Genomic DNA, 20,000 nt, shown 5'->3' with positions numbered 1-20,000 from the left:
AAAATATAAGAAAGTGAATATATACATCTAAATATTTTCAAAATAAATATTGTATGTGTGTGTGTGTTTACAGTAACATAATAAATATACGCAGAACGCATGCATATATTATGTAAACAAAAACTTTTATTTTGGATGAGATTAATTGATTAAGAGAAATGTACTTGTATGTCACTTTCGGGAATATTTTGTAGACATTTTAAAGATATATGATTTTTATTTTATTATTTTATTTTATTTTTTGTGGGGGTGAAAATCAGATGGTAACAGGGTTGTGCACAAATGTGGGAAAACATATATGTAAATAAATGAGTTAATAATTTAAAATAGATTTTGAGTCTGTAGAGTTCTTATTATTATGATTAAGAAAATTATTATTATTATTATTTTATGTGCACTATTTTGGACATATTAAATTATTACCCTGCATGGTTTTAAATATTTTTTGGGACGGTCCAATACCAGAAACATTTTATGGATATTTTGTGTATTTCACATTAGAAACTTGTCATTGATTCAGATACTGTACTTGTGAACGCTGTACTGTATATCCACTGGCACTTTGATCCATGATTATGAATGATAAACCATGAGATTATGGCTCTTCTGTGTTTGATGAGATGAATGACTTCACATGGAGAGTTTTTAATTTAATATTCAGTTATCATAATAAATTATTAATGTTTATCGGTCACTCTGTTGATCGATCAATAATGTTTTTTATTTTTCTATTGTTTCCTAGACTGCTAACTAATCAATGACCTAATAAACGTCACTTTGGGGGATAACGTGTCACTTTAGGATCTTTCTCCGGGGTCAAAGGTCACATGGTGATAAAACCTGATTATTTTTTATCTCCTTTGCTCTCTGAGTTGGTCTTTGTTTAATGATGTGTGAATATATGAACATGTGCGGTGTTATTTAATGAAGTAGATGATTAAGATTATATTAGACCCAAAAACCTCAGGTAAATTTTTTTCATTTGTACATTATAATTATGGATTTTTTTCCCATTCAGTGAAATATGACACCTGTATTTGACTTTGATCTTGGATATTTGATTCTTAAATTAAATGACTTTATTTAATTCCAGCTGCATTCAATCATTATAATGCAAATCATCATTATTATTTCCATTTATTTTAATATTAACAGCAGGAATAGGACACACTTGATTAGACACAAACAAAGCAGGAATGTAGGAAAAAAACTAATCCAGACCTGTTTAACCCTGCCTTACATTCTCTTTCTCTCTCTCTCTCTCTCTCTCTCTCTCTCTCTCAGTCTCTCCCTCTGTCTCTCTCTCTCTCTCTCTCTCTCTCTCTCTCTCTCTCTCTCTCTCTCTCTCTCTCTCTCTCTCTCAGTCTCTCCCTCTGTCTCTCTCTCTCTCTCTCTCTCTCTCTCTCTCTCTGTGTGTGTGTTTGTGAGGCGTGTCAGGAAGTCAAACTTCACTGTTCACTCTCTCTCTGACTGATCGCTAGACAGCAGCTAACGCGATGCCTGGCAAGAAAGTGTGTATTATCGGCTCAGGAAACTGGTGAGTGTCGTCTCATGTGAACGCGACGCAGTAAGCGCTTTAGCAGCTGCTCGCGGTTTACTCGCGCTCAACGCGACGCAGCGGACGCGACGTCAGACGCGCACCGAGTTTCATTTTCGCCTGCGTCAATCTTGACTTTCCACATTTGTGTTTGTATGTGCTCTTACTAGATCTACTGTAGTGTTATCACGGTACGCTAGGCTCAGTGAGACTGTGGTACTTACTTAATACTATTTCAATGCCATATTCAGAATTTACCGGGTATTTTTTCACAATAGCCTACCAGAATTTCCCATGTTAACAGTTTTTCACACATAGTAAACCTGCACTGAAATAAACCAGATTCTGAAGCTTCTCACATACAGTTAGTTAGTTATGGGAGGCCGTTTGAGACGAAACCCATTGAAATGCAATAGACATTGAAAACTTGCGAAAACCCATTGAAACACTTGCTCGTACATGTGAAACACTTGCTTGTACATGTGAAACACTTGCTTGTACATGTGAAACACTTGCGCGTACATGTGAAACACTTGCGCGTACATGTGAAACACTTGCGCGTACATGTGAAACACTTGCGCGTACATGTGAAACACTTGCGCGTACATGTGAAACACTTGCTTGTACATGTGAAACACTTGCTTGTACATGTGAAACACTTGCGCGTACATGTGAAACACTTGCGCGTATATGAAACACAAAGAGCAAATGTTTCACATGTACGCGCAAGTGATTCACATGTACACGCAAGTGTTTCACATGTACGCGCAAGTGTTTCACATGTACGCGCAAGTGATTCACATGTAGGCGTAAGTTATTCACATGTACGCGCAAGTGTTTCACATGTACGAGCAAGTGATTCACATGTACGAGCAAGTGATTCACATGTACGAGCAAGTGTTTCACATGTACGCGCAAGTGATTCACATGTAGGCGCAAGTGATTCTCATGTACGAGCAAGTGATTCACATGTACGCGCAAGTGTTTCACATGTACGAGCAAGTGATTCACATGTACGAGCAAGTGTTTCACATGTACGCGCAAGTGATTCACATGTACGCGCAAGTGTTTCACATGCACAAGCAAGTGTTTCACATGTATGAGCAAGTGATTCACATGTACGAGCAAGTGTTTCACATGTACTGTACGAGCAAGTGATTAACATGTAGGTGCAAGTGATTCACATGTAGGCGCAAGTGATTCACATGTACGAGCAAGTGATTCACATGTACGAGCAAGTGTTTCACATGTACTGTACGAGCAAGTGATTCACATGTACGCGCAAGTGATTCACATGTACGAGCAAGTGTTTCACATGTACGCGCAAGTGATTCACATGTACGAGCAAGTGTTTCACATGTACGCGCAAGTGATTCACATGTACGAGCAAGTGTTTCACATGTACGCGCAAGTGATTCACATGTACGAGCAAGTGATTCACATGTACGTGCAAGTGATTCACATGTACGCGCAAGTGTTTCACATGTACACGCAAGTGATTCACATGTACGAGCAAGTGATTCACATGTACGAGCAAGTGTTTCACATGTATGCTCAAGTGAATCACATGTACGAGCAAGTGATTCACATGTACGAGCAAGTGTTTCACATGTACTGTACGAGCAAGTGATTCACATGTACGAGCAAGTGTTTCACATGTACTGTACGAGCAAGTGATTCACATGTACGCGCAAGTGATTCACATGTACGAGCAAGTGATTCACATGTACGCGCAAGTGATTCACATGTACGAGCAAGTGTTTCACATGTACGCGCAAGTGATTCACATGTACGAGCAAGTGTTTCACATGTACGCGCAAGTGATTCACATGTACGAGCAAGTGTTTCACATGTACGCGCAAGTGATTCACATGTACGCGCAAGTGATTCACATGTACGCGCAAGTGATTCACATGTACGCGCAAGTGTTTCACATGTACACGCAAGTGATTCACATGTAGGCGTAAGTTATTCACATGTACGCGCAAGTGTTTCACATGTACGAGCAAGTGATTCACATGTACGAGCAAGTGTTTCACATGTATGCTCAAGTGAATCACATGTAGGCGCAAGTGATTCTCATGTACGAGCAAGTGATTCACATGTACGAGCAAGTGTTTCACATGTACGCGCAAGTGATTCACAAGTAGGCGCAAGTGTTTCACATGTACGAGCAAGTGATACACATGTACGCGCAAGTGATACACATGTACGCGCAAGTGTTTCACATGTACGCGCAAGTGTTTCACATGTACGCGCAAGTGTTTCACATGTACGCGCAAGTGTTTCACATGTACGAGCAAGTGTTTCACATGTACGAGCAAGTGTTTCACATGTACGAGCAAGTGTTTCACATGTACGAGCAAGTGTTTCAATGGGTTTTCGCAAGTTTTCAATGTCTATTGCATTTCAATAGATTTCGTCTCAAACGGCCTCCCATAACTAACTAACTGTATGTGAGAAGCTTCAGAATCTGGTTTATTTCAGTGTAGGTTTACTATGTGCGAAAAACTGTTAACATGGGAAATTCTGGTAGGCTATTGTGAAAAAATACCGCGTTAAATTCTGAATTCTGAAATTCTAAATTCTTAGCAAATGTTTCACATGTACGCGCAAGTGATTCACATGTAGGCGCAAGTGATTCACATGTAGGCGCAAGTGATTCACATGTACGCGCAAGTGTTTCACATGTACGAGCAAGTGATTCACATGTACGAGCAAGTGTTTCACATGTACGAGCAAGTGATTCACATGTACGAGCAAGTGTTTCACATGTACTGTACGAGCAAGTGATTCACATGTAGGCGCAAGTGATTCACATGTAGGCGCAAGTGATTCACATGTACGCGCAAGTGATTCACATGTACGCGCAAGTGTTTCACATGTACGCGCAAGTGATTCACATGTACGAGCAAGTGTTTCACATGTACGCGCAAGTGATTCACATGTACGAGCAAGTGTTTCACATGTACGCGCAAGTGATTCACATGTACGAGCAAGTGTTTCACATGTACGCGCAAGTGATTCACATGTACGAGCAAGTGTTTCACATGTACGCGCAAGTGATTCACATGTACGAGCAAGTGTCTCACATGTATGAGCAAGTGATTCACATGTACGAGCAAGTGATTCACATGTAGGCGCAAGTGTTTCACATGTACGAGCAAGTGATACACATGTACGAGCAAGTGATACACATGTACGAGCAAGTGATACACATGTACGAGCAAGTGATTCACATGTACGAGCAAGTGATTCACATGTAGGCGCAAGTGTTTCACATGTACGAGCAAGTTTTTCACATGTACTGTACGAGCAAGTGTTTCACATGTACGCGCAAGTGATTCACATGTACGAGCAAGTGTTTCACATGTACGCGCAAGTGATTCACATGTACGAGCAAGTGTTTCACATGTACGCGCAAGTGATTCACATGTACGAGCAAGTGATTCACATGTACGTGCAAGTGTTTCACATGTACGAGCAAGTGATTCATATGTACATGCAAGTGTTTCACATGTACGAGCAAGTGATTCACATGTACGAGCAAGTGATTCACATGTACGAGCAAGTGTCTCACATGTACGAGCAAGTGATTCACATGTACGAGCAAGTGATTCACATGTACGAGCAAGTGATTCACATGTAGGCGCAAGTGTTTCACATGTACGAGCAAGTGATTCACATGTAGGCGCAAGTGTTTCACATGTACGAGCAAGTGATTCACATGTACGAGCAAGTGATACACATGTACAAGCAAGTGATTCACATGTACGAGCAAGTGATACACATGTACGAGCAAGTGATTCACATGTACGAGCAAGTGATTCACATGTAGGTGCAAGTGTTTCACATGTACGAGCAAGTGATACACATGTACAAGCAAGTGATTCACATGTACAAGCAAGTGATTCACATGTAGGCGCAAGTGTTTCACATGTACGAGCAAGTGATACACATGTACGTGCAAGTGATTCACATGTAGGCACAAGTTTTTCACATGTACGAGCAAGTGATACACATGTACGCGCAAGTGTTTCACATGTACAAGCAAGTGATACACATGTACGTGCAAGTGATTCACATGTAGGCACAAGTGTTTCACATGTACGAGCAAGTGATTCACATGTACGAGCAAGTGATTCACATGTAGACGCAAGTGTTTCACATGTACGAGCAAGTGATACACATGTACAAGCAAGTGATTCACATGTACGCGCAAGTGTTTCACATGTACGAGCAAGTGATTCACATGTACGTGCAAGTGTCTCACATGTATGAGCAAGTGATTCACATGTACGAGCAAGTGATTCACATGTAGGCGCAAGTGTTTCACATGTACGAGCAAGTGATTCACATGTAGGCGCAAGTGTTTCACATGTACGAGCAAGTGATTCACATGTATGAGCAAGTGATTCACATGTACGAGCAAGTGATACACATGTACGAGCAAGTGATTCACATGTACGAGCAAGTGATTCACATGTAGGCGCAAGTGTTTCACATGTACGAGCAAGTGATTCACATGTAGGCGCAAGTGTTTCACATGTATGAGCAAGTGTTTCATATGTACAAGCAAGTGATTCACATGTAGGCGCAAGTGATTCACATGTACAAGCAAGTGATACACATGTACAAGCAAGTGATTCACATGTACAAGCAAGTGATTCACATGTAGGCGCAAGTGATTCACATGTAGGCGCAAGGTTTTCACATGTACGAGCAAGTGATTCACATGTAGGCGCAAGTGTTTCACATGTATGAGCAAGTGATACACATGTACAAGCAAGTGATTCACATGTACGAGCAAGTGTTTCACATGTACAAGCAAGTGATTCACATGTAGGCGCAAGTGATTCACATGTACGAGCAAGTGATACACATGTACAAGCAAGTGATTCACATGTACAAGCAAGTGATTCACATGTACAAGCAAGTGATTCACATGTACAAGCAAGTGATTCACATGTAGGCGCAAGTGTTTCACATGTACGCGCAAGTTTTTCACATGTACGAGCAAGTGATACACATGTACGAGCAAGTGATTCACATGTACGTGCAAGTGTTTCACATGTACGAGCAAGTGATTCATATGTACGCGCAAGTGTTTCACATGTACGCGCAAGTGTTTCACATGTACGAGCAAGTGATTCACATGTACGAGCAAGTGATTCACATGTACGTGCAAGTGTTTCACATGTACGAGCAAGTGATTCATATGTACGCGCAAGTGTTTCACATGTACGCGCAAGTGATTCACATGTACGAGCAAGTGTCTCACATGTATGAGCAAGTGATTCACATGTACGAGCAAGTGATTCACATGTAGGCGCAAGTGTTTCACATGTACGAGCAAGTGATTCACATGTAGGCGCAAGTGTTTCACATGTACGAGCAAGTGATTCACATGTACGAGCAAGTGATTCACATGTAGGCGCAAGTGTTTCACATGTACGAGCAAGTGATTCACATGTAGGCGCAAGTGTTTCACATGTACGAGCAAGTGATTCACATGTATGAGCAAGTGATTCACATGTACAAGCAAGTGATTCACATGTACGAGCAAGTGATACACATGTACAAGCAAGTGATTCACATGTACGAGCAAGTGATTCACATGTACGCGCAAGTGTTTCACATGTACGAGCAAGTGATTCACATGTACGAGCAAGTGATTCACATGTACGTGCAAGTGTTTCACATGTACGAGCAAGTGATTCATATGTACGCGCAAGTGTTTCACATGTACGCGCAAGTGATTCACATGTACGAGCAAGTGTCTCACATGTATGAGCAAGTGATTCACATGTACGAGCAAGTGATTCACATGTAGGCGCAAGTGTTTCACATGTACGAGCAAGTGATTCACATGTAGGCGCAAGTGTTTCACATGTACGAGCAAGTGATTCACATGTATGAGCAAGTGATTCACATGTACAAGCAAGTGATTCACATGTACGAGCAAGTGATACACATGTACAAGCAAGTGATTCACATGTACGAGCAAGTGATTCACATGTAGGCGCAAGTGTTTCACATGTACGAGCAAGTGATACACATGTACAAGCAAGTGATTCACATGTACAAGCAAGTGATTCACATGTAGGCGCAAGTGTTTCACATGTACGAGCAAGTGATACACATGTACGTGCAAGTGATTCACATGTAGGTACAAGTTTTTCACATGTACGAGCAAGTAATACACATGTACGCGCAAGTGTTTCACATGTACAAGCAAGTGATACACATGTATGTGCAAGTGATTCACATGTAGGCACAAGTGTTTCACATGTACGAGCAAGTAATTCACATGTACGAGCAAGTGATTCACATGTACGAGCAAGTGATTCACATGTACGAGCAAGTGATACACATGTACAAGCAAGTGATTCACATGTACGCGCAAGTGATTCACATGTACGAGCAAGTGATACACATGTACGAGCAAGTGATTCACATGTACGAGCAAGTGATACACATGTACAAGCAAGTGATTCACATGTACGCGCAAGTGTTTCACATGTACGAGCAAGTGATTCACATGTACGAGCAAGTGTCTCACATGTATGAGCAAGTGATTCACATGTACGAGCAAGTGATTCACATGTTGGCGCAAGTGTTTCACATGTACGAGCAAGTGATTCACATGTAGGCGCAAGTGTTTCACATGTACGAGCAAGTGTTTCACATGTATGAGCAAGTGATTCACATGTACGAGCAAGTGATACACATGTACGAGCAAGTGATTCACATGTACGAGCAAGTGATTCACATGTAGGCGCAAGTGTTTCACATGTACGAGCAAGTGATTCACATGTAGGCGCAAGTGTTTCACATGTATGAGCAAGTGTTTCATATGTACAAGCAAGTGATTCACATGTAGGCGCAAGTGATTCACATGTACAATCAAGTGATACACATGTACAAGCAAGTGATTCACATGTAGAAACAAGTGATTCACATGTACAAGCAAGTGATTCACATGTAGGCGCAAGTGTTTCACATGTACGAGCAAGTGATTCACATGTAGGCGCAAGTGTTTCACATGTATGAGCAAGTGATACACATGTACAAGCAAGTGATTCACATGTACGAGCAAGTGATTCACATGTACGAGCAAGTGATTCACATGTAGGCGCAAGTGATTCACATGTACGAGCAAGTGTTTCACATGTACAAGCAAGTGATTCACATGTAGGCGCAAGTGATTCACATGTACGAGCAAGTGATACACATGTACAAGCAAGTGATTCACATGTACAAGCAAGTGATTCACATGTACAAGCAAGTGATTCACATGTAGGCGCAAGTGATTCACATGTACGAGCAAGTGATACACATGTACAAGCAAGTGATTCACATGTACAAGCAAGTGATTCACATGTAGGCGCAAGTGATTCACATGTACGAGCAAGTGATACACATGTACAAGCAAGTGATTCACATGTAGGCGCAAGTGATTCACATGTACGAGCAAGTGATACACATGTACAAGCAAGTGATTCACATGTAGGCGCAAGTGATTCACATGTAGGCGCAAGTGATTCACATGTACGAGCAAGTGATACACATGTACGTGCAAGTGATTCACATGTACGAGCAAGTGATACACATGTACGCGCAAGTGATTCACATGTAGGCGCAAGTGATACACATGTACGCGCAAGTGATTCACATGTACGAGCAAGTGATTCACATGTAGGCGCAAGTGTTTCAATGTGTATCACAACTTTTCAATGTGTATCGCAAGTGTTTCAATGGGTTTTGTCTCATTTTCATTTTTTTTTATATATGGCCATAACATATGGTCTTTAATGTATATGTGTGTAAATATATTGAGATTTTTTGAAAATATATAAAATAACTCAAAAATCGATTGTATATACAGTGTTGGGGGAAGTTACTTTTTAAAGTAATGCATTGCAATATTGTGCAGTATTCCTAAAAAAAAAGTAACTAATTATGTAACTTAGTTACTTGGAGGAAATGTAAATATAGTCTATACAGTAGAATGCAGGAGAAGAAAGTTCAACACTCTTCAGCAATAAAAAAGTATATGATGTATTATATATATCATATATGTATGCACATATATTATATTATTATATATATGAGTATATCATAACTCATATATTTTCTTATAAATCTAAAAAGTAATGCATTTCTTTACTAGTTACTTGAAAAAAGTAATCTGATTACGTAAACTCGAGTTACTTGTAATACGTTACCTCCAACACTGTATATATATATATATATATGTATGTATTATGTTCTGTTTCTTGGTCAGTGATGTGTGTGTGTGTGTGTGTGTGTGTTGGTCAGGGGATCTGCCATCGCTAAGATCGTCGGGCACAATGTGAAATCGTCGAACCGCTTCGATCCAATGGTGAAGATGTGGGTCTATGAGGAGATGATTGATGGACGCAAACTCACCGAGATCATCAACACCGAACACGAGAACGTCAAATATCTGCCTGGACACAAACTGCCCAAAAATGTGGTGTGTGTTTCTCTTAATAGTACAGTGCTGGGAACAGACCATAATACCGTGGTACTTTGATGGTACTCCAAGGTAATTGTTCAGAGAACATTCAAAAGTAACATTGCCCTAATGTTAGCAAAATGATACAATGGAATGTTCTTGAATGTTCGTTTAACCAAAAAACGTTCAGAACATTTTCATACATTGATTGAGATATTTGAGCTGGAACGAGCTTGATTCGTCATCTAGTGAGGCCCAGCAGGTAATACAGCGGTATCTTTGAGACAGTGTTAGTGTTAGAGCTGGTTATCAGTAGGTTTAGACACAGATTAATGTGCTGAACTTTGCACGGATCACCTTTACACTCATCTACATGTTACTGCCGCAAAATTACACAACATCGTGAAGCAGATTAATAATCACTCATATGTAAGTGAAATAATCACTGAATTAGTCATAGGGCATGATGGGACAAGATAAATGTGCAAACGTGAACATAAACAGACTATAATTAACCAGGACAAAGCTGAAGGAATCATGACAGTGCTGTAGCAATCATTCAGATATGACATTAGAAATGTCTTGATCTAGCCGCTCTTTTGATGAAGAGAACCTGCTGGGACAGATCGGGTCATGATAGGTTGTTACTGGGCCAGGATTATCAGGATGGTTAATTTGATAAAAAAGATTAATTAAAACTTAATCAAAAATGAAAATGATTCAAGTAAAAATGAAAACATAACCCCAGTAACCATCAGTTATGAGATAAAAAGTTTAAATAATGAAAAAAGAGATACAATTTACATTTTATTCTAATTATTATAAATATATTAAATAAAAATAAAAAATTATGAAATGAGGTCATAATTATGAGATAAAAATTCAAATTATGTGACAAAGTACAAAGCTATAAAACAGACGAATCAATCAGTCATATCACTAAAATCTATTCTAAACAAATATGTTTTAATCTGATATTTAAAAAGGGAAATACAATTCAGCTGGTGGATATGCTGGAGTGCCATAATTTTCCAAAACTAAAAGCTCTACCACCAAAGGAACTCATCTTAAAATCAGGGAAATCTCAGTAAATCTGCAGAGAATGATGTTAAAGAACACGTGTAGGAGTGTACCATTGAAGATTTGAGAGATACAAAGGTGCCAGATTACGAAGTGCTTTATAAGTAAGCAGCAAAATGTTATAGTGTATGCAATAACAGGCAGGAAGCCAGTGTAGCTGGACAATTATGAGATAAGAAATGGAAATGATGCCAGAAAGGTGAAATTATGAGATCAGTCATATGGCAGCGAAAGTAATAATTATGAGATAAATTTCATAATTATGAGATATAAAGTCATAATTGACAAAATGTTGAAATTATGAGATAAAAAGTCAAAATCATAACCATGTTATAAACAGTTGATGTTGAAATTATAAGATAGAAATACAAAAAAGATAATTATGAGATAAAAATCATAATAATAAAAAGTTATATTTGCGAAATATTTGCGCCTTGTCATGACTGAATCAGGAATACTTGATGAAGTAGTATGAGAGACCTTGTTATAATCAGTGTTGTTACTTTTGAAAGTAATGCATTACAATATTGCGTTACTTCCTAAAAAAGTAACTAATTACGTTACTTAGTTACTTTTTATTGAAAGTAATGCGTCACGTTAATTTTGCGTTACTTTTAAAATCTGGCCTGGGCTTGCTTGTTTGCTTTTCATATACATTTTTTTATTTTTTGCAAATGTAAAAGCCCTTTTGCACCAAAAGCCTTGGGCTGAAGGAAATGTATTTTCACGTCTATACAGTAGAACACCGAAGAAGAAAGTTCAACACTCTTCAGCAATAAAAAAGAAGAAGAAATACTAGAGACCATGTGAAGCCTGTTACCCACTGTCTTTGAGCTGGTTTCCATCAGTAAGAGCCGTAGAGCCCCTGCCGAGCGTGGGACCGGGGTTCAGATCTCCTCTGTTTCCTCAGGTGGCGGTTCCTGACGTTACAGAGGCCACGAATGGAGCAGAATTCCTGATCTTCGTCATTCCTCATCAGTTTATCGGGAAAATCTGTGACCAGATGAAACCTAACGTCAAATCTGGTGCCATCGGGATCTCCCTCATTAAAGTATGAGTATATTCTTTAACATTTTATAATTTGAGTGGATTTAATGGTACGTGATTTGTTTCTACATAAATAATGCAAATATTAGAACATAATTTAGAATATTAGCTATATATTCCATATTTTTTATTAGCAAAGACTACTTCATCACTGCTGAATTATTTTAATATTATAATTTTAAAATCATTATTGGTCTAAGAAATGTTTTTGTTGTAAAAATTCCATCTACCTAAAAAAAAATAACAATAATTTCTGCAAAGCATTTACTGTTTCACTTAGTATTCTTTAGTCCATCTTCTTTGTGTGTGTTCAGGGTATCGATGAGGGTCCGGATGGACTGTCCCTGATCTCTGACATCATCAGGTCCAAGCTGGAGATCGAGGTCAGTGTGCTGATGGGCGCCAACATCGCCAGCGAGGTGGCCGAGGAGAAGTTCTGCGAGACCACCATCGGTGTGTGTGACATCACTTCCTGTGAGGAACCTGCAGAGCGCTTGACCTCGTGTGTTTATAACTGTGTGTGTGTGTGTTTCAGGAGCCACTAATGAATCCAATGGCAAGATCTTCAAAGAGCTTCTGCAGACGCCGAACTTCCGCATCACTGTGGTGAAGGAGAGCGACACGGTGGAGCTGTGCGGAGCGCTGAAGGTAACTGAGATACACACGATTCTGTGGATCAGGGGCTCCGTCTTATTCAGATTACTTATGTTATGTCCAAAGGACGCTTTGGTAAATGATAATTATGAGATAAGACATCATGAATATGACATGAAAGTTAAATTATGATATAAAAGTCAAAATGATGAGATCAAAAACTTCTAATCAGGACAAAAGTGAAAACAATTAGATTAAATTATGATAATTATGGCATAAAATCGAAATTATGAGATTAAGTCATAATAATGACAAAAAGTCAAAATTATGAGATAATCAAAATTATGAGATGAACAGTTATAATTATGAGATAAGAACTCCTAAGCATGAAAAAGTCAAAACTATGAGATAATGCATAATTTTGACAATCGAAATGAGATAAAAAGACACAATTATGGCATGAATTCGAAGTTTAGGGTGTTAAAAAATAATTAAAATCATAATCGTAAACAAAAAATCTAAATTATGAGGAAAAGGTTACAATTATGAGATGAACAGTTAAAAGTAGATAATGAGATTAGAAACACCTAAGTGTGACAAAAGTCAAAATTATGAGATAAAAAGTCATCATTATTGCATAAGATTTTAATTATGAGATAAAATGTCATAGTTATTGCATAAAATCAAAATAATAATAAGAAAAGTCAATTACAGATTAACAGTTTAAATTGTGATATAAGAGCTCCTAATTATGACAAAAATATGTCTAAGAGATAAAAAAGCATAATTATGGCATCAAATCTAAATTATGAGATGAAGTCATATTTATAGCAAAAAATAATCTAAATTATCTAAAATATGAGATAATCTAAATTATGTTTAGATTATCTCAAGATGTCAAAATGTAGATTAAAGGTCATAATTATGTCAAAAATATATTATGTCTGATATGAGATAAAAAGTTATAATTGTGACATGAACAGTCAATTTTTTGAGACAAGTCATAATCATGCAAAAAATTGAACTATGAATTAAAAAAATCTAAATTATGAGATAAAAGTTAATAATTATGAGATAGTCAATTATGATTAAAGATGTGCATGTGAATGTCTGGCTGCAGCTGAGTGTCTGTTCTGGTGTGTGTGTGTGTGTGTGTGTGTGCGTGCGTGTGTGTGTGTGTGCGCGTGTGTGTGTGCGTGCGTGCGTGCGTGCGCGTGTGTGTGTGCGTGCGTGTGTTTGCGTGCGTGCGCGTGTGTGTGTGCGTGCGTGCGTGCGTGCGCGTGTGTGTGTGCGTGCGTGTGCGTGCGTGCGTGTGTGTGTGTGCGTGTGTCAGAACATCGTGGCGGTGGGCGCAGGTTTCTGTGACGGTCTGGGTTTCGGTGATAACACTAAAGCTGCAGTGATCCGGCTGGGGCTGATGGAGATGGTGGCCTTCTCCAAACTCTTCTGTAAGAGCGCCGTCCTCTCGGCCACCTTCCTGGAGAGCTGCGGCGTGGCTGACCTCATCACCACCTGCTACGGAGGACGCAACCGCCGCGTGGCCGAGGCCTTCGCCCGCTCGCAGAAGGTCTGTAACACCTGCAGCCCAAATGGATTTATGTGCGTGTGAATTTATTTATACCCTGGCCACTAGATGGAGCACATGAACTGGAAAATTCAGCATCAGAGCTAATGAATGAATGAATGAAACTAATTCAGGAAACTGAAGCCAGTTTGTGTGCTTTGAGTGTGATATTAATCTGTTTTTCTTCAGTCAATAGCGGAGCTGGAAGCTGAGATGTTGAACGGTCAGAAGCTCCAGGGTCCTCAGACGTCTGCAGAGGTTTACAAGATCCTCAGGAAGAAGAACATGGTGGACAAGTGAGTCATCCTCAATCCTCCTCCTCATCCTCATCAGTGTGTGTGTGTGTCTGACGTCTGTGTGTGTGTGTGCAGGTTTCCTCTGTTCGTCTCGGTCTATCAGATCTGTTTTGAGGGCCGGCAGGTGAAGGAGTTCATCAGCTGCCTCCAGAACCATCCAGAACACATGTGAGCGATCTGATCTGACCCGATCCACACACTACTGAGCTTCAATCCACACCCCACGGCCAACAAAACATGAGTTATGAGTCCAGTGTGATGAGCAGTATTGTGTAATTTCTGACTCAGGACTGTAACACTGGTAAACGCACATGTGCTGCATTTTATATCTGCAGTTTTGACTACAATCCTCTTCTAGAGAAGTATTAAATGTAAGACTTTATAACACAAACAATAAAAGCCATGCTGCTTATTTGAATCATTTATTCAGACTCAAGCTTCATTTATTCTTACAGCAGTCAACATTAACACAAAATAAATCTAATTTTTCTTCATGAGACGCATAAGCCACTTTGGATGAAAGCGTTTGCTAAATTAATAAATGGAAAGGTAATGTAAATCAATCAGTCACTAATTCAAACATTTAAATTATTTAAAGACATACATAATTTTTTTTTATTATAATACAAATAATTCTTAATAATATTATAAGAATGATAATACATATTTATAAAATTACGACTATTATAATTAAAATAATAGATACATTATAGTAATTATACATTTTATGTAAAATATATTTGTAAAAAAAATATATGGGTATTATAAATACAATTATAACTAGTTTCTCTTCTTTAATAAAAATTTTTATTTTAATTTTTTTTACAAAAATTGTAAATTTCTAATTTCAGTGTTTAAATTATTGAAGTAACCAAATAAGCACAGTTTCGTGCATAAAGATTACATCTCTTCCTTGTTTCTGTTTATTTTTGTTTGTTTTTTTGGTCCAGAAAACTATAATAATAATAATAATAATGATAAAAAAAAGCCAAACGTAAAACTTATTTTTCTTCATTAGCCACACAAAACACTCAATCTCTAATTTCAATGTTTCAGTTAAAGACATAACACATTTTCATTAATTAATAATTGTAATAGTTTTTATTTCAAAAGTATTTATTTTAATTTTACATTTAAATATTTTAATTTATCTTTAATTTATTTTATTTTATATTTTGAATTCCAATTTATTAAATTCAATGGATCTGTAATTTCGATGTTTAATTATATTCTTGCTTGGAAAAATATTGATGACAGTATTGATATTTTTGTCCAATCAAATGCTCTCTTGAATGAGAATGCTCCTCCCCCTAAAGTATAAATATTAAAGTAGTATCAAGTTTATATTTAATGATATCAATTGTAAACGGTTATTGTAAAGGTGTGTTCTTTGCTTTTGTTCTGGGTTTGTGCTGTGATGGAAACTAAAGAAAATCAATGCATATTCAGTAAGGTTTTCCTGCTCCAGAGTCTCGGACAGAAAGATCAGAGGCGGTCGGATTAGATGGTGGGGTAAATGGCGAAGCTGGATATTCCACACATGTTTTTATTTCGTGCCATTCGGATAAAGCCATTTTCACCCCATGCTGTTCCCCAGCTGAGACAGACAGAAATCATAAACACTTCTTATTTTCAACACTAGAGGACATTAGAGCTCACACTGAAATACAGCAACTTACAGCTACTGAAGCTTTCTGATTATTACATAAACACATATTAAACAGTATATTTATGAAAATATTAATATTATAATAAAATAATTTAACACATTTAAAAATGATAATATTAAACATTGTATTTGCCTATAAAATATGTATATTGTAACTAAATAATAATAATTATAATAAATATAAAATATTTATATGTTTATAAATATTAATATTATATAATTATAAATATTTTACATAATATTATAAAATGTAAAATAAATTTATATTTATATAAATGTTCATATTATACGTAAGCAATTACTGATCAGATATGAAAGTATAAAAAAGTATTTTTAAGTTTTCATGAAAAATATTAAGTTATATTTAAAATAATAATTATTATAAGAATGACAATAAATATAAAATATATTATAGCAAATATAATACAAATAAAATAAGTGAAAGCGTAAAATATATATTTCATAAAAATATGAATAATATAAAGTAATCATTTCAAATATATATAAAAGTCAGAACTGTCACATAGTTTTTTTATCAAGTGAAAATTAACCTGTTTTTCACCAGCCAGTAGTCTTGTCCATTTTCTGAGCCGTAACCCACAACTAGAACCGCATGATTGATCAGTCCAGAGCTGCACTTCGGATCGCTGTAGATTCCTGAATACACACATTAATCATTTACAATAAATGTACGTGCTGGTTTGTGGACTGAAAGCAGATAGGTGTGTGTGCTATATTTTATGTCTCACCGCCTCTGTATTTGTGGAAGGAAGCAAGTTTGGCGTTTATACCAACAGACACAGGTCCGATATTAGCAATGGCGTACTGCAGTGCCACCTCATTGTGACGCGGAAGAATCCGGAAACCCGAGCAATATCCAGCTCTTCCCGTCACAGAGTATCGACACACACCTTGCTGCAAAATTCAACACAACATTACAACGATATCACAGCAACATTACAAAAACACTACATCACAACAATGTCACTGTCACAACGATGCCACTACAACGCCACTACAGTGTCACAACAATGTCACAACAATGTCACTACGTCACTACAGAACCACAACAACACCACCATAATGCCAACAATGTCAAATCACTACAATGCAACAATGTCACACAACAATGTGACCAAAATGCTATTAAAAACATCACTACAATGTCACAAAACCCCAGTACACATCACAATAACACTACTACTAGGCCACAACAATATAACATCACTATACTGACACAACAAGAACATCACACAACAACGCCACTACAATGTCACAACAATGCTAATCCAGCGTCACTACAATGTCACAATAACTTGACTACACTATCACAACATCACTACAATTTCACCATATAACAACAACGCCACTGCAATGCCACAAAAATGCCTCTACAATGTCACAACAATACCACTACAGCATCACTACAATGCAACATCACTACAACATCACAACACCACTACAATGTCATAACATCACTACAGTGTCACAATAACTCCACTACACTATCACAACGTCACTACAATTTCACCATATAACAACAACGCCACTGCAATGCCACAAAAATGCCTCTACAATTTCACAACAATGCCACTACAGCATCACTACAATGCCACATCACTACAACATCACAACACCACTACAATGTCACAACATGACTACAATGTCACAATAACTCCACTACACTATCACTATAATGTCACTATAATGTCACCACATAACAACAATGCCACTACAATTTCTCAAAAATGCCTCAACAATGTCACTACAGCACAATGATATCACTACAACCTAACAATGACACAACAGCGCCACCACTACAACGTTAATGTCACTACAATGTCACAAAAATGCCACTACAGTGTCACTAAAACATCACATCACAACAATGCCCTTACTTTGCCACTACAACATCACAACAATGTCACTGCAAGTTTACTACAATGTCATAAAAAACGACAACGTCACATCACAACAATACCACAACAACTTTACTGGATTATGTAGATTTTTAAAAATTTAATACACATATTAAAAAAAAAAAAATTATTTTTATTTTAAATTTTTATGATTTCGTTTTATGACAAGTGTTGTATTATAAAATGATATATTAACTTTTTTTTAATTATTAGCTTTCCATCAATTTACCACCTCAATTTGGGAATCACTGCTTTATACTGTAGTATGACCATTGAACACAGACGTAGTGAAGCTGAAGGCTCAATGGGCGTTGTGTTAACATTCTGCAGTACCTTGTGTTCATACGGGTAGAAGGTGTTGGAGTCGATGCCGTTGTTCTGGATGATGTAGAGAAAAGCTCTGCTCAGATATCCGCCTCTGCAGCCGCGGTTCCCCAGACTCACACTGCAGTCCAGCAGGTTCTGCGGACTCAAGGGGACCAGAGAACCGGTTCTCCTCTTCATCTGACCCTCCAGAGCACCGACAGCACTGAACGCCCAGCACGAGCCACACGGGCCCTGAAACCACATTAAATAACATAAAAACATTTGATTTATATGTATAAAATATGCATATTATGACTAAAATAATGATGAATAATAATATACAAATATAAATATATTTATGCATACAGACATATATATCATATTAAGTATAATAATTATTAATAATGTAATAACAAAAATTATAAATGCCAAATATTATATTTAAATGTTTGTAAATGTTACATTTATAATTAAAACAATTATTCATATTATAGAAATGATAATAAATATAACATATATTTCTATTTTATAAAGATCTGAATATTATATTACATTTCCGTGCTCAAACTCTTAGTACAGCAGCACACACACACACACACACACACACACACACACACCTGGTTCTGGACAGGACTGACCATCCCGTGCTCCGTCCAGTTGACTCGTGGTGGGGGGGGCTGGTGTGATGGAGGCTGGGATGTTACGTTGACATCCGGAAAATCTTCCTCCAGTAAACCATTCAACTGATTAACCTCATCTGCGGTCTAAACACACACACACACACACACACACACACTCAATTCATCTGACCTCTGACCTGTACTTCAGACATAGTCTATGAAAAAATGTAATCAAGAAAGATGTAAATGGTACAAAAAGTCAAACCGATCAAAATTAAGAGTGTATAATGCTGATTTGTTTATATTTCAAAGGATAATTTAATTTATCAAAACGTATTTGATTTGTTCATTATGTTGGTAGTCTTTAATGAAAACATTTCTTGATTTCATTATAGTTGGGTTATATTTTGATCATTTATTTTGTGGATCCTGACTCTGTGGTTTGTTTTTTCTCCTCTCTACTCATGTTTTTTATTGGTTGTTTTCTCCCTTCTTCATTCACATTTTTTCACAGCTTTATACGCTCAAATTCATGACACTTTTTTACATCTGAGGTGTGCTAGTGGGTCAAAAATATCAAATGTATTGTTTATAATACACTGGCAGGTATTATTCTCCTTTTATTAAGCTCAAGTTGACTTCAATTTACATCTCACATAAATGTATTATTTATATATTTTTATATATTTTTTATTATTATAATTTTTTGTACTTTGAAACTATTAATTTTAGTAAATGTTCTATTTTTGAAGTATTTATTGTAATTATAATAAATGTTTAAAATTACTTATTTAAATCAATTTTAGTTTTTTATTGTTTTTTATTTAAAATTGTAATTAACACATTTTCGCTACGTTGTTTTTATTTTAATTAAAAAAATATATTA

General features: G+C 37.2%; 2 protein-coding genes across 2 annotated transcripts in view; one reads left to right on the top strand and one right to left on the bottom strand.

Moving 5' to 3' along the window:
• The first annotated feature begins 1,372 nt into the window (after window positions 1–1,372).
• Window positions 1,373–15,023, top strand: LOC132144937 (glycerol-3-phosphate dehydrogenase [NAD(+)], cytoplasmic-like). The gene is made up of 8 exons (XM_059555531.1): window positions 1,373–1,537; window positions 9,860–10,037; window positions 12,010–12,150; window positions 12,461–12,599; window positions 12,682–12,794; window positions 14,074–14,307; window positions 14,494–14,600; window positions 14,676–15,023. The coding sequence occupies exons 1-8, from the start codon at window positions 1,497–1,499 to the stop codon at window positions 14,770–14,772; spliced, it is 1,050 nt and encodes a 349-aa protein (XP_059411514.1). The 5' UTR covers window positions 1,373–1,496; the 3' UTR covers window positions 14,773–15,023.
• A 573-nt stretch (window positions 15,024–15,596) lies between these two features.
• Window positions 15,597–20,000, bottom strand: part of LOC132144936 (procathepsin L-like) — a 7,753-nt gene continuing 3,349 nt past the window's right edge. Inside the window, exons 4-8 of the mRNA XM_059555530.1 lie at window positions 19,112–19,258; window positions 18,522–18,746; window positions 17,019–17,184; window positions 16,821–16,926; window positions 15,597–16,197 (exon numbers count right to left, since the gene is read on the bottom strand). Of these exons, the coding sequence (XP_059411513.1) occupies window positions 16,101–16,197; window positions 16,821–16,926; window positions 17,019–17,184; window positions 18,522–18,746; window positions 19,112–19,258 (741 nt within the window). The 3' untranslated portion in view covers window positions 15,597–16,100. The remainder of the gene's footprint in view (window positions 16,198–16,820; window positions 16,927–17,018; window positions 17,185–18,521; window positions 18,747–19,111; window positions 19,259–20,000) is intronic.

The sequence above is a fragment of the Carassius carassius genome, chromosome 8, assembly GCF_963082965.1.
Source record: "Carassius carassius chromosome 8, fCarCar2.1, whole genome shotgun sequence".
Lineage (NCBI taxonomy): Eukaryota > Metazoa > Chordata > Actinopteri > Cypriniformes > Cyprinidae > Carassius > Carassius carassius.
Note: the sequence above shows the minus strand (reverse complement) of the source record. Positions and strands in the feature narration are given on the sequence as shown.

What these genes read in the sequence shown, in the direction of transcription:
- LOC132144937 (XM_059555531.1), top strand. Translation starts at nt 1,497, where the DNA reads ATGCCTGGCAAGAAAGTGTGTATTATCGGCTCAGGAAACTG. An exon ending in ACAAACTGCCCAAAAATGTG is followed by an intron (nt 10,038 to 12,009) that starts GTGTGTGTTTCT and finishes CTGTTTCCTCAG; the next exon opens with GTGGCGGTTCCTGACGTTAC. An exon ending in GTTCTGCGAGACCACCATCG is followed by an intron (nt 12,600 to 12,681) that starts GTGTGTGTGACA and finishes TGTGTGTTTCAG; the next exon opens with GAGCCACTAATGAATCCAAT.